General features: G+C 41.8%; 1 protein-coding gene and 1 non-coding gene across 3 annotated transcripts; one reads left to right on the forward strand and one right to left on the reverse strand.

The window, feature by feature from the left end:
• Positions 1 to 240: 240 nt before the first annotated feature.
• ddi2 (DNA-damage inducible protein 2) lies at positions 241 to 12,039 on the reverse strand. Of its 2 annotated transcripts, XM_020101614.2 has the most exons (10): positions 9,366 to 12,039; positions 7,397 to 7,526; positions 6,727 to 7,059; positions 6,503 to 6,629; positions 6,276 to 6,403; positions 5,862 to 5,990; positions 5,059 to 5,162; positions 4,729 to 4,921; positions 3,084 to 3,132; positions 241 to 2,784 (listed from the first exon to the last, which is right to left on the reverse strand). In XM_020101614.2, exons 1-9 carry the CDS (start codon positions 9,501 to 9,503, stop codon positions 3,122 to 3,124), a joined length of 1,293 nt encoding a protein of 430 aa, XP_019957173.1. In that variant the 5' UTR covers positions 9,504 to 12,039; the 3' UTR covers positions 241 to 2,784; positions 3,084 to 3,121. The 2 variants fall into 2 exon arrangements, with proteins under 2 accessions (XP_019957173.1, XP_069392161.1); XM_069536060.1 differs by lacking the exon at positions 3,084 to 3,132.
• Positions 11,959 to 12,085, forward strand: LOC138406068 (U6atac minor spliceosomal RNA). Its single transcript, XR_011239733.1, has one exon. It is a non-coding gene; the product is annotated as a U6atac minor spliceosomal RNA (small nuclear RNA).
• Positions 12,086 to 12,185: the final 100 nt, after the last annotated feature.

Here is a 12,185-nt window from a genome sequence, read left to right on the forward strand (position 1 = left end):
ACAGATCCATGAAAATGCACTTATGCGCAGTAACAGAGAAATGTACCCCAATACATCCCAGTACTGCATTGGTGAATGATAAGCCACCGATTGTATAAACATATTGAAACATTCCCATCACAATTTCCTTGAGCCCAAAGTGACATCTTCAAATAACATTTATCAGGTATTCATTTTACACCAGGTAAAGAAACAACGATGGTTGACATTTGTTTGAAAAATGACTTGTATCACATGGTATACAAATACTAGTTCCATTTTATTTGCAATTTAAAATTTCATAAAAGTAAATAATTCGATCTGCCTGAACATTGTCGGTATTTGACTCATATAAAGCCATTAAAATCCTTGATAATATGATGAAAGAAGTGACAAAAGATTTGACAGTTGCGAATGGCTAAATTCTAACAGATTACGAAATGAAAGTGGATGCGTTTAAAGTTATGAACACACACTAGGATGATTTGACACAACATGGACTTTCTGAACAGGAGCTACAAAGAGATTTGTAATCAATACATGGCAGAGCATTCAAACTGTGGAGAACGATACATACAGTACAAGATACCTTCTCCAATACACAAACTGGATTCAAAAAATGATGATCATCATACTTCGACACAGACATACACACGTGTGGCTCACTTGTTGATATTTCAGTGTGAGAATGGCTGTGAATTTAGGGGTTTCCACTCGTGTGTGTGATTTGTAAACTCGATCAGAAATGATCAACCCTACTTAACTGCAGCTTCCCCATGATAAGCTTCTGATTTGTAAATTGGGGCAACCAACATTAAATCAACAAAACAAAAGAGAAAAAGGAGCAAATCGTTTCAAATATCCATGTTTGTGCTGAATGATCTAGAGCTCACCGAGTCAGAGTCAGTCCAGCATGGGGTGTAGAAATGATGCTGCTTCAATAAGAAATTATAACAAAGTTTAGCAGTTCGAGAACCATTTTTATATCGAGCATTTAATAAAATGTCAAAGATGGACAACAAATAAAGAAGAAAATCAATCTATAATACCAAATCTCTAAAAACAAATGAAATGGGTGGGCACCAAAACATCTGCATGCAAACACACCTCACATATCCAGAAAAGAATTAGCGGTTGTCCTGTTTGTTCTTGGATATTCTTCATGACAAACCAAGAGACAGCATTTCCCTGTGTTTAGATGTACTCCCTGGTAAAAAGGGACTGAGACATCTGGATCAGTAACAAGGTATAAATAAGACAGATGCTGAGTTGGGAGGCCGGCGACTCACCAGAGTGGTTGAGTCTAGGTGGGCACAGTGATACTGCGGGCTAGTAGTGCCAGCAGAGCCAGCTCCACAACACCATGGGCTTGTTCCAGTGCCTCTGCAGCCTCCCTGGCAGAAAAGCCGGCTGCCTGGATTCTCTGGATGTGCTCAGCAGGAAATGGTTCTACAAAGTGATGTGGAGATGGGTGACGAGGGGCTGCAGATGAAGGCTGGGGAGCCTGAGCAAGAGGAGGGACACAGGAGGACGTGGTGCTAGAGACTTCCTCAGATGAGCCTCCTGTCATTGACAGAAGGCTGAGAAAAGTCTGATCAGTCTGGGGGGCAAGAGTGTCTGGGCTGTTGGTGCCAGAGGCTTGTCCATCTGTTGCCACTGTCCCCTGCTGCTCCTCAGGAGGTTCCCTGAGCTCCGGATCTGCAGCTGGATCAGGAGGTGCCTCTGGCTCAGGCTGAGTAATGCCGATGATACTGGCTTCACTTATCCCACTTCTATTGGCCCCCCTCTCCCCAGAGCCATCTGGATGCTGAGGTGGCCCTTGTTCCCCCACAGTCTCTGCTTCATCTCCACCAAGATATGCATCCTGGCCAGAGAGGTCGGACACGAGACACTTAGATGGTCCCTCATCAGACACAGCAGCAGCATGGTTGGCTTTGGCATCGCTTGGTTCTGCACCAGATGTAATAGCAGTAGAAGGGGTAGGCTGGGTGTTTTCAGGTGTCGGGGTGCGTGGCTCGGTGACCAATTCGTCTGCGTCCTGTCTGAATGGATGTGACGGGGAGCAGGAGGTGCTGCGGCTTTGGGACTGAGCACAGCTGTTGGTTACCAGCAGCTCGTGGAGCTCCATCAGAGCTGCTGCCAGCGATGGGATGCTGTCGGAGCTGGAGCAGCGCTCTGCTTCAGGTGGGTCCTTCTCAGTGTTCACCACGCCATGGGATGCGGTGGGAGACTCCATTTCAACCGAATCTGGTTGGCTAGCAGCACTCTGACAGGCTTCACCGGAATTAGCATTGTGAGACTCAATCGTCTCCTGCTCCATGGGTTGAATGGGGGATAGTTCCTCTGGTTGGGAGGTCATTGAGCTGTTCAGTATCTCAAATGATTCAGCCTCACTCTCTGAGGCTGTACAATGTTCCTCATCCTCTGGATACTGGGATAATGTTGGCATGTCTGCAGGAGGGGTCTGTGTTTGGAGGACGTCTGTTGAGGGACTAGGTACCGGGGACACTTTGGAATTGCTATGGACTGGCAGAGGGTGAGGTTGGACCTGATGAGTCGTAGAACCAGCGGCTTCTGCAGGGCACAAAGGTTGAGGAAGCTCCTGAATGCCATGTTGGTCCTGGCTCTGCCCTGGTGCTGAGGCCTGCTCCATGGCGGCTGGGGCAGACTGAGAGCGATCCACGGTTTGCCACTGGCCAGAGGAAGGGCCTTGGGTGGGGGAGGTGGATGAGGACATTTGGTCTAAGGTTCTGGGTAATGAAAATGGTGGGGGCTGTGGTGAGGTAGTTTGTCCATCTGCAGTGTCTATTGTAAGAGAAAACATAAACGGAATTCAATGGCTGGAATTTGTGTGAATCTTGTCTGGGAGCACTACCTTAAAAAAAATTGTCATTTTCATTAAAAACAAAAATGTCCTCACTGAAACTCTTTAAATAGAATATCATATGTTCTACTTTAAATGTTATTGGTATCAGAATACACATGAAGTAAAACATTAGAGTACAACATCAATTAACCAACCCAGCAGCAAAATAACAGCAAATCAAAAGTAATAAAAAAGCAATGGACTTAGCACTGGCAATGGACTTGCGAATTTGCAGTACCTGGTTGGTAGGGCCCTCTCCAGCTGTCTCCAAATGCATCAGTGCTGTCCTGCTCAGGGGTTAAGGCACACACCACACGCATCATGCAAAGGGACGGAGAAAGTTAGCAGTCGCACACGGGGCATGCACCAATCTATCAGCCTTTTCACACACACAGATGTGAAAAGTGTCATCCAAAAAAACAACTTGATCTTATGTTCTGAAAAAGATGACAGTGAACTCACTAAACCTGAGGCAACGTCAGACAGATGATTGATCAAAGTACTTAATCATGTGAAAATTAGACTATCAGTGGATTGATGCCACATAAACTCATCACAACTGTACTTCTGTTTGGATTCTATTTGCAAACTGCAGCCATGACTGGACATGGCTAAATGTCTTGCTAAATACAGACTCTTAAGTTAGTGAGACCATCCTCTTATTATCAGAGAACTATCTCACAAATCTGAGGAAACAAAGTGACTGTGATGTTGACACCACCTGATTTAACATGCATGTTTAGGTTTTCAGTTTAAGACCCTGAAGTCATTCAAGTTGCCTTTTAATTTTGATGATAACATCACTATCATGTCAACACTCAACAACTTGTTAAGGCATACACATGAAAAGCACACTGTGTATGGTAATAGATTTGGACCCAAGCAGTTTTCTGGGAATGTAATTTGAATGTTTTGTTTAAATCACCAGCAGCATTTCCTCTGTGGCTTTTCTCAAACATTTGAGATATTCTTTTCAACAATTATAAGCTGTTTTGGATTCAAATCTTACAACTACACCATTATTTTTGTCATTCTTTATGTTGAGACATCATTTTTTTGTCAGAAATCATAATTACAAGACATTGTCTTAACTTTGTTTTAGAGAAATACAAAGCACATTTCTAATGGTTTGTGTAATGTTCTGACTGTAAAACCAACCCCCTACATTTTTTAGCACTAGCTGTTGGTTTCGAGTGCCGTTCACACACTCCTTCAGAAATCCATCTGCACCGTTGCTCTCCCGGGAATCTGTATTAGCTAGTGCATCACCTGTTCTTAACATGCCCGTTTGAAATGGGCAGTTTGTTTGCTTCACAGAGAGCTTGACATAGTTCAGCACTGATGGCCCCTTTAAGTTCAGGCTTACATCCAAAGTAAATACAGTGAATCCACCATCAACACACCTGCGACGTGGAACACGGTAGTAAAAACCAGGCAGAATGAGCCCAAGATCTTAACATTACTGGACTGTCCAACAGTGAAGCAAAATTGCTGAATCTTAAATACTGATATAAAACTACTATGTAGCTTGTCTACTGTGTCTCACCCCAATTAACAGTCCTTTGGAGAAGCGAGGTACAGATTTGACCCCTGAATGTTCCCCTTTAAGCCTAAAAACTTTATTTCAGCCGAAAGCTTATTTATCTTTTTTTAGATGTGTAGATATGCTTCAAATCTTTTGATTTCCTGATCTTATATTATTCTAAAGCACAATATATTTGCGGTGGTGATGACATGAGGTGGTTATGTGATGATTCAGATGACTACATATATTGTTGACAGTAAGAAGCTTTATGTGGCACATGCAAACATAGTTCCACCTCAGCTGGAAAAAGCTCAATATAAAACAGGGTGAGGTGCAGAAATGAGAAGCAGGTTCATACCGCTTTCTTGTATGGACCTCTGAAGTGCCTCTGCCAGTTCCCTGTCAGCTATCTCATCAGGACGGGCGTCTTCACGACCCTCTGATCCGTATGCCAGTCGGGCACACTCTGGCAGCTCCGCTTCAGACAGGAAACGAGTTTCAGTGCCCGTAGTGCCTATTAGCAGCAGGTTTTTCTTCAGATCGATAGAACACTGCAAAAAAAAAAAGAAAAAAGGATCAAATAACAAACCTATATAATTTGTCTTCTTATACACTGGAAAAGACGTGCAAACCCCTGTTTAATCCAAAACAGTAGTAAACACTGTGATCAGACAGAAGGGCCCCACACCTGGTGTCTCTTCAGCATATCCAGGCCAAGCAGCATGTCCATTGGTTGGTCTTCCAAGATGGAGAAGGAACAAGGAAGGAAGTCTCCTTCTATCTGGACCTGAGCTAGATGAGTGCAACAGGACAACACTATGTTAACAACACTGAACTATCAGGTAGAGAGGCTTGAATATGGATGCATTTGAACCAATAGGGAAGGGAAGGGAAAAAAATCTGACATCAAAGTTTAATTTGTTTTCATACACAGATGCAACTGACATATTTCACATTTTTGAGGTTGTGTTCATAAATGTGGAAATTATTCTTATAGAGGCTTGATATGGGTACAGTGATACAGAGAGCTATCACTTAGAATAATAGTTTGTCTGGGAGTTGCTAATAATTAATGTTGATGAATAATGAATAAAGTTTATTTACTTATTCTGGTATCATTGGCAGCATTTAAACTTTGATTTGACATTGATAATCAAGGCAATTCAGTTCAGCCCTATAATTAAGAAATTTCCCCTTCTGCAATGGATACAATACTTAGTTTAAACCATTGGTTGTTAAACTGTGATTAAGTTTCTTAAAATGTGATTTCATAACTGCAAATCGTACAAATCCTAACAGTACCCGCCTCTCGACCCAAAACAGCTCCCCATGAATCTCAAGGGAGAACTGTCAAAGCCAGTGGATCGCTAAATACTTCAAACACACGAATAGGAGGTTGACTTTTAAGATATCCAGCAACTGAGGTAAACTCAACTATGCAACTATGTCATATTCATTTAGAAAAAAGACATGAGACTATTTGACACCAACCCAAGTGAACTCTGCCAATGATCTTCTGGGTGCCCACACCCTTAGCGATCCCGGCCCAGCGTCGGTCCACCAGTCGCATAATATTGCAGCGCTCAGCACACGCTTGGCTCATGATGGTCATCTGAGCCCCTAAAAATTTGAAACATCAGGATATGTTTAATCACAACCGATAACCAAAACGTCCTGCAATTACTGTTGTAGGGAACCACCCAGTGTTGGTTATATATATTCATCAATTAGTTAGGTCGATATAACAGACGATATTATGGTTTACATACAGTATCTGCAGATTATAATAGTACATTTATATCTATTGAGCCACAGAAACTAAACCACTCTGCAGCACATCACCATTTCAGTACCATTCAGATTTTTGGCCTAAAAACAAGCATGTCACGATTTTATGCTGATTACCTGAGTCAACAAAAGCTTTCACAGGGTGGCCATTGACTCTGCAGTTGATGTAGAGCATAACCACCTGTCCAAAGCTTTCTGGGGCCTCCTCCATTGCAATGGTCATGTTTTCTTCCACATTGTGCTGCCTGGAATATGCACAAATCCAAGGGTAAGACACTTTGTAAACAAGATGTGAATATTAACAAGTGTTGGAAAAAAAAACCTCTACAGCATTTAGACCATACCTAATGTCCTCCTCAATCTTTGCTTGTGCATCCAAATCAAAAGGATCAGCAGTCAGAAGTCTGATCCTCTCTTGCTCTCTCTTGGCTCGATCCTGCTGTTGCTCCAGCAGCACTTTGGTGAAACGTTCTGAGGACGGTTACACAGACAGTTATACTAACATGGTGGATTCATTTCTTATTGACAGTAATAGAATCATGGCATGATGGCTGTTTTTTTTGTTCACCTAGGTCTCCACTAAGAAGGGCCTCAGCAAGTGGTGGATTTCGCTCTTTTAGGAGTGAAAGCTCATGGGGATTGGATAACAGCATCTGCTGGAGTAAGGCAGGGTCGTCCAGCCCCTGAGGAGAGGAGCCGCGAAAGGCCATTGGCGAGGAAGTTTGAGCAGCAGGCTGCGGCTGCGACTGCGACTGTGGCAGAGGCTGGGGCTGAGGCTGCGGCTGCAGCGGAGCCTGTTGCTGTGGTGGAGCCGGATGTTGTGGCCTGATGGCACTACGCTGACTGGTTGAGGCAGAGGTGCCCGGGACTGTGATGGAGCGAAAGTCGATATGGGGCAGACCTAACGGGCAGAGAGGATACAGAGTGAGAGGTTAGCTCACTGCATAAAACTACATCCCAGATGGATATATCTGCTTGTTTACACTAACATTACCCAGTTGTCTTATCATAAAACTACTCCTTTCCCCCCCAGCATACTTTCAGTGACTGACCTTAATTGTGTATCGCACCCCTCCCACATAAAAGAAAACTGCAGGTCTACTTCTCTAACTACAACTAGCATCATTTGTTTTGTTTGGGTGCAAAATAACATATTAAATGGAAGATTCTTCTACTTACAACCCTCTATTGAAACCTCAGTATTTGTTAAATGTGATTTTAACAAAAACATGCACTACCTGGAAAGGCTGGCTGAGTTGGTGGTGGCCTTCTGTCAGCTTGCCTGAGAACCACCACATCTCCATCTTTAACACCATAGGTCCCCAAGGCACGAGTGGGGTCTTTTAGGGGCTGTTCTACATATGTGATCTGAAAACAGATATATACAGAGCAGTTTATTCAATGAAATATACAGTTTCAATGTCTAGGCATTCTATAATAATAATAATGATAACTTATATTGAAACGGTTTAGGTGGATTGCCTTAGACATTTCAGATGGTTATCAAGATGATGGAAGAGCTACCTATCAACCAAGATCTACAAAGTGAAATTACTGCCAGATACATGATAAATCATGGCGTCAAGTTTATTGATGCAATTTATTTCACTTTCTCTCTCCAGCGTTGCCACAACCACCAAACTGTACTAAGGATGTTAGGGAGGCGAGGTATTTTAAAATCCTTGTTTTCAGAGTGTTTAATAATGGATTGCATTGTTAAGTCTGTAATTGTCACCACCTGCACACTTTAAGGGCTGCAGCAAAAATATATAATTATCATTGATTAATTTCTCACATTATAATTTGGTCTAAAGATAATCTGAAAGTAGAGATCTCTGTCATAGTTTCTAAGGCACAAGCATCAAGTAAGTTTTTTCATTTGTTCATTGGGCCTCACCCCTATTAACAAAACTAGAATGTTTCCAGTTGAGTAAGAATTGTTATCTAGTGAACTGTTAATGCAAATGATGTTAAAAATGTTTCTGACGTCAGAAAAGTGGGTGATTCCTTCTTCTTAGTTTCCTTCCTCTTTCAGCCTCTGTGGTGCCTCATACAGAAAATGCACAGCAGTACTTCTCAGCACAGTCGCATCAAATATGGTTCTGATCAAACTTCTAATTTTCACTTTGACTTTTTAATCAACACGTTGATTTGGACGCTTGCCCCAAAGGTAAAGTAGGGCTCTTTGTACTGCTGTTTGTGCTGTGTGTACCTGTTATTAAAGTACATTGTTTCTCATGATATTGTGAAATGATCAAGGTCACAAAGTAAAGAAGGGAGGTAAAAGTGGAGCCTGTGAAGTCTGTCCTGATGGATATTACCAGCCTGAAGCAAATAATTCTCTTGACTGCAAACCATGTACAAGGTGTCAAGGAAGTGAGTATTGAACCTTTTTATGATAAATGTTAAAAAACATGTTTATTTCTGAGACTCGACCAACAATTCAAGACACAAAGATAATCATCTTATTATCACATTGAGCAACGACAAAAAGAAACTCCTCAACACAAAGCAGGTGAAATTTGAACATGTTTGACATTTTTGGCTAATAAAGTGACTTTAATCATTAGCCTGTTATCAAAATAATACTAATTTAATCAAATGAATGAATGATCCTCCTAGGTGGTCCCAGGCCAAGTATAGTGGACCCTGATTTCTGATCGCTCAGTAGTGACACGTAGTACTGTTTCTATAATATATACAATTAATTAAATACACAGCAAAACCTAGGACAACACAGTTCAGCAAAGATAAATGAATGTTACTATTATGTACAGTAAAGTAAAGAGAAAGTAAACACTGTCAATGTCGGGCCTCCTCCTCCCATATTTACTGAGTGATGTTAAGAAGTTAACTAACATTGTTTTATGATACTGGATTTAAAACTATGGCTTTAAAGAGCAACAACATTCTCTGTTAATGCGTTAATTTCAACACAGTTAAGCTCAGCGACCCCAGGCTAACTGCTAGACAACAGTTAGCTTGACTTCCAGCTAAGTTTAAGATGTCCACAGGCAAAACTGTCGCTTTGAAACCTGGTGTGATCTGTTGGGCACACGCGTCTGTAATTGTGTCTGTTGTTGACAAATACTTTCGCAACACCGCCTCCGTCAAAACAGCGAAACTCCGATTCATGCTAGCGCGTTAGCTAGCTCGCTAGCCGTTAGCAACATTAGCTGGGCGGCCGCAGCATAGCTCGGGTCTGACCTGGATCTCCGCCGCTGGGATCCCGGACTCCAGCTCACAAAGTGCCACAAAGTCTCTCAGCTCCAGCTCCGGGGACACATCGAGGGCAAAGGTGGTTTCTGGCCGGTCCCTCGGAGCGCAGAACACGGTGACCAGCATCGTTTGTTGGAGGAGATCACTGGACAAACCCGCTGTGACAGACTGCGGTTAATGTAGATCGTTGTTTCACAGAGGAAAAGCTCCGGTTATTCTTTAGATTTCTCCCCGAATTTACAGACGTGTTTCAGCAGAGGAAGTAGCGTTACAGGGGGGGAGTACCGGTGCACACGAACACGGTGACTGCTTGTTACTTGCTAAGCAGGAGCCTGATGAGACAGTTTCTCTTTTAACTAAACATCAGATATTGCTCAGAGGTGCCGCATTTCTTCCGGCTGCTTTTACGACAAGTCGTATGACAGAACTGTCGTGAGCGGTTTCTTCTTCTAATGTTAATGTCAAGCACTTCAAGTTGGCTTCCTACTACCCCCCTCTAACGGAGTTAGTGGAAATTACACAGACTCATTCTTGATGTTATGTGATAAAACTTTCACAAAAACTACACAAATCGGAGGACATCAGAGTGGTGGACATATTTTATTGTATGATTTTCAAATTTCAGTCAATTAAGTTCGGTATCATCCGAAGGGAATCAGGTTATCTAATGGCATGAGCTACACTTTTGTATGATACCTCACTAATGTGGGGACTGTTGTTGGATGTTCTCACTTAGATTTTTTTCTTCTTCACTTAATCATGGTAAATATAAAGCATCATGCTAACCAAATAGGTCTTTATCTTTATACCAGTCAAATGTGGCTTCTGCTGCAGCATGAAGCATATATCATCCTGCAGACAGGTGAGGCTTGCACTAGAAAAATGCAAAGAGTTATCAAGTACAGGTTATAGACCGACTAAATGCACTGGTTTTGGGGGGTTTAATGCATGTATAACTGTAATGGTACAAAGTCCTTAAAAAAATGTCAGATACCTCAACCTGAGATAGGACAAAAGATCACCACATTTACGATTTCAGTATGTCCCCTTCATGAAATGGACGCTTGTAACAGAGGTACTGCCCTGTTAACTTATTAACAATATATTAACAGCCTATGTTGTTTTTCTGCTCAGTAGTCAACACATGCAACCTCCACATTCTTCTTTAATAAAACCCACCCATCCATTATCTTTACTGCCTATATCCCGTAAGGGTCACGGGGGGAGCAGGAGCCTATCCAGCTGACATTGGGGAGAGAGAATGGGGTTCACCCGCGACAGGTTCATCACCATAAACCTATGCAGACTCTAGAAGAACATGCAAAGTCTGCACAGAGAGAACAAGGATTTAAATTCTGATTAGAAAGTGTTAAATATTCTGCAGATAAAGACATTGAAATTACTAAAAGTTGTGTGTAATGTAACCTCATGTAAGCTATAATTATAATATGTTCAAAACACATCATCAAAGTGCAGAAAACCTCAAAATACAAATCAAAGACAAAATCCGTGCTGCAGCACAAAAGCGGTTATATTTTCACCCTTGTCTGTTTGTGGTTGTTTTGTTTGTTTGTAAGCAAGATTACAAAAACAGCTGAATGGATTTCCGCAAAACGTGGGGCAAGGTTGGGTTCCAGGAAGAAACCATAAAACGTTTTGTGCAAATCTAAATTGGGGACAGAGCAAGGATTTTTTTTCTTCACTTTCTTTAAAATGAGATAGGGTGAGATGGGGCAATATTCAACATTTCCCCAGAGAATAGTTCATGGAATCTAACTGAAAAAATCTGCATGAAATCTGGTGCAGGTTTGATAAAATTAAGGGGAATTTTGAGCCTTGGCGGAGGTATGCGCTTACTAAGTACCATTCTAGTTTAGTCTCTAAAGAAGAAGGGGTTAAATAACTTTCTTCTAGTCAACTGCAGCAGACATTTCTCTGTGTTCACCTTATAAATGACATCCCCAGTCAAAATAAACATTTTTATCAATTTATTTTAAGCTTTAGCTTAATCTGCAAATACTGCACAATACTTCTCATGTTTTCAGTTTGCAAAATTGTCCTTGGATGATATTGCATCAGGTTTACAACCATTTACCTGAATATGAACCTATTGTGATGCTCTAATTAAAATTATTTTCATAGCTCACTGAACAACAGCCAGATAAAACAGCGGAGGTGTATGTCATGTTTCATGACGTGAACTTTCAGCATTTGTGTGGTATCTTTCAGAGTGATCAAGAATATGTGGTCGTTTCCTGACTCCACATGCAAAGGCACAATGTCGTCTTTTTGTGAGCAATAAAAACATAAAGCTGCATTGTTTTCCGACCGCAGAACCTTTTTTCCTGTTAGTCCTGACAGATGAACGGAAACCCATTTAAAGGTTAAACCAAAATAGCTCTACAGATGTTTATTTCACAAAAGTTGAGAATATTTCCTCAAAAACATTTGAATGGAGAATAGGCCACTGCACACTGAACGCATAATGATTGTAACTTTTGTCAGTTTTAATGTTACTATAACAAATAAAGTGCATCATGAAGAAGTACAGATAGCTGATCATTTATTTCATATCAATCGTGTGTTGTATGAAAGGAGAGAAGGTTAGCACTGCCCTTGACAAGGATGGAAGAGACCCTGTGGCCTTCAACACATATACGGTTAAGGCACTGCCACCTACTTCTTGGCATCTCTAACCAAGTTTTTAGGGGGCGGAAGTGGCTCAGTCCATAGGGATTTGGCTTGGGAACCGCGTGGGTAGCCGGTTCAAGTCCAGCATGGACCATGGGTATGGAAGGTGGACTGGTA

This window comes from Paralichthys olivaceus, chromosome 2 (assembly GCF_024713975.1).
Source record: "Paralichthys olivaceus isolate ysfri-2021 chromosome 2, ASM2471397v2, whole genome shotgun sequence".
Classification (NCBI taxonomy): domain Eukaryota; kingdom Metazoa; phylum Chordata; class Actinopteri; order Pleuronectiformes; family Paralichthyidae; genus Paralichthys; species Paralichthys olivaceus.

Excerpts from the sequence above, each read along its gene's own strand:
- ddi2 (XM_069536060.1), bottom strand. The coding sequence starts at position 9,503 with ATGCTGGTCACCGTGTTCTGCGCTCCGAGGGACCGGCCAGAAACCACC. Across the intron at positions 7,527-9,365 it reads TCCCAGCGGCGGAGATCCAG|ATCACATATGTAGAACAGCC; the intron begins GTCAGACCCGAG and ends ATCTGTTTTCAG. Across the intron at positions 5,991-6,275 it reads GAAAGCTTTTGTTGACTCAG|GGGCTCAGATGACCATCATG; the intron begins GTAATCAGCATA and ends TCAAATTTTTAG.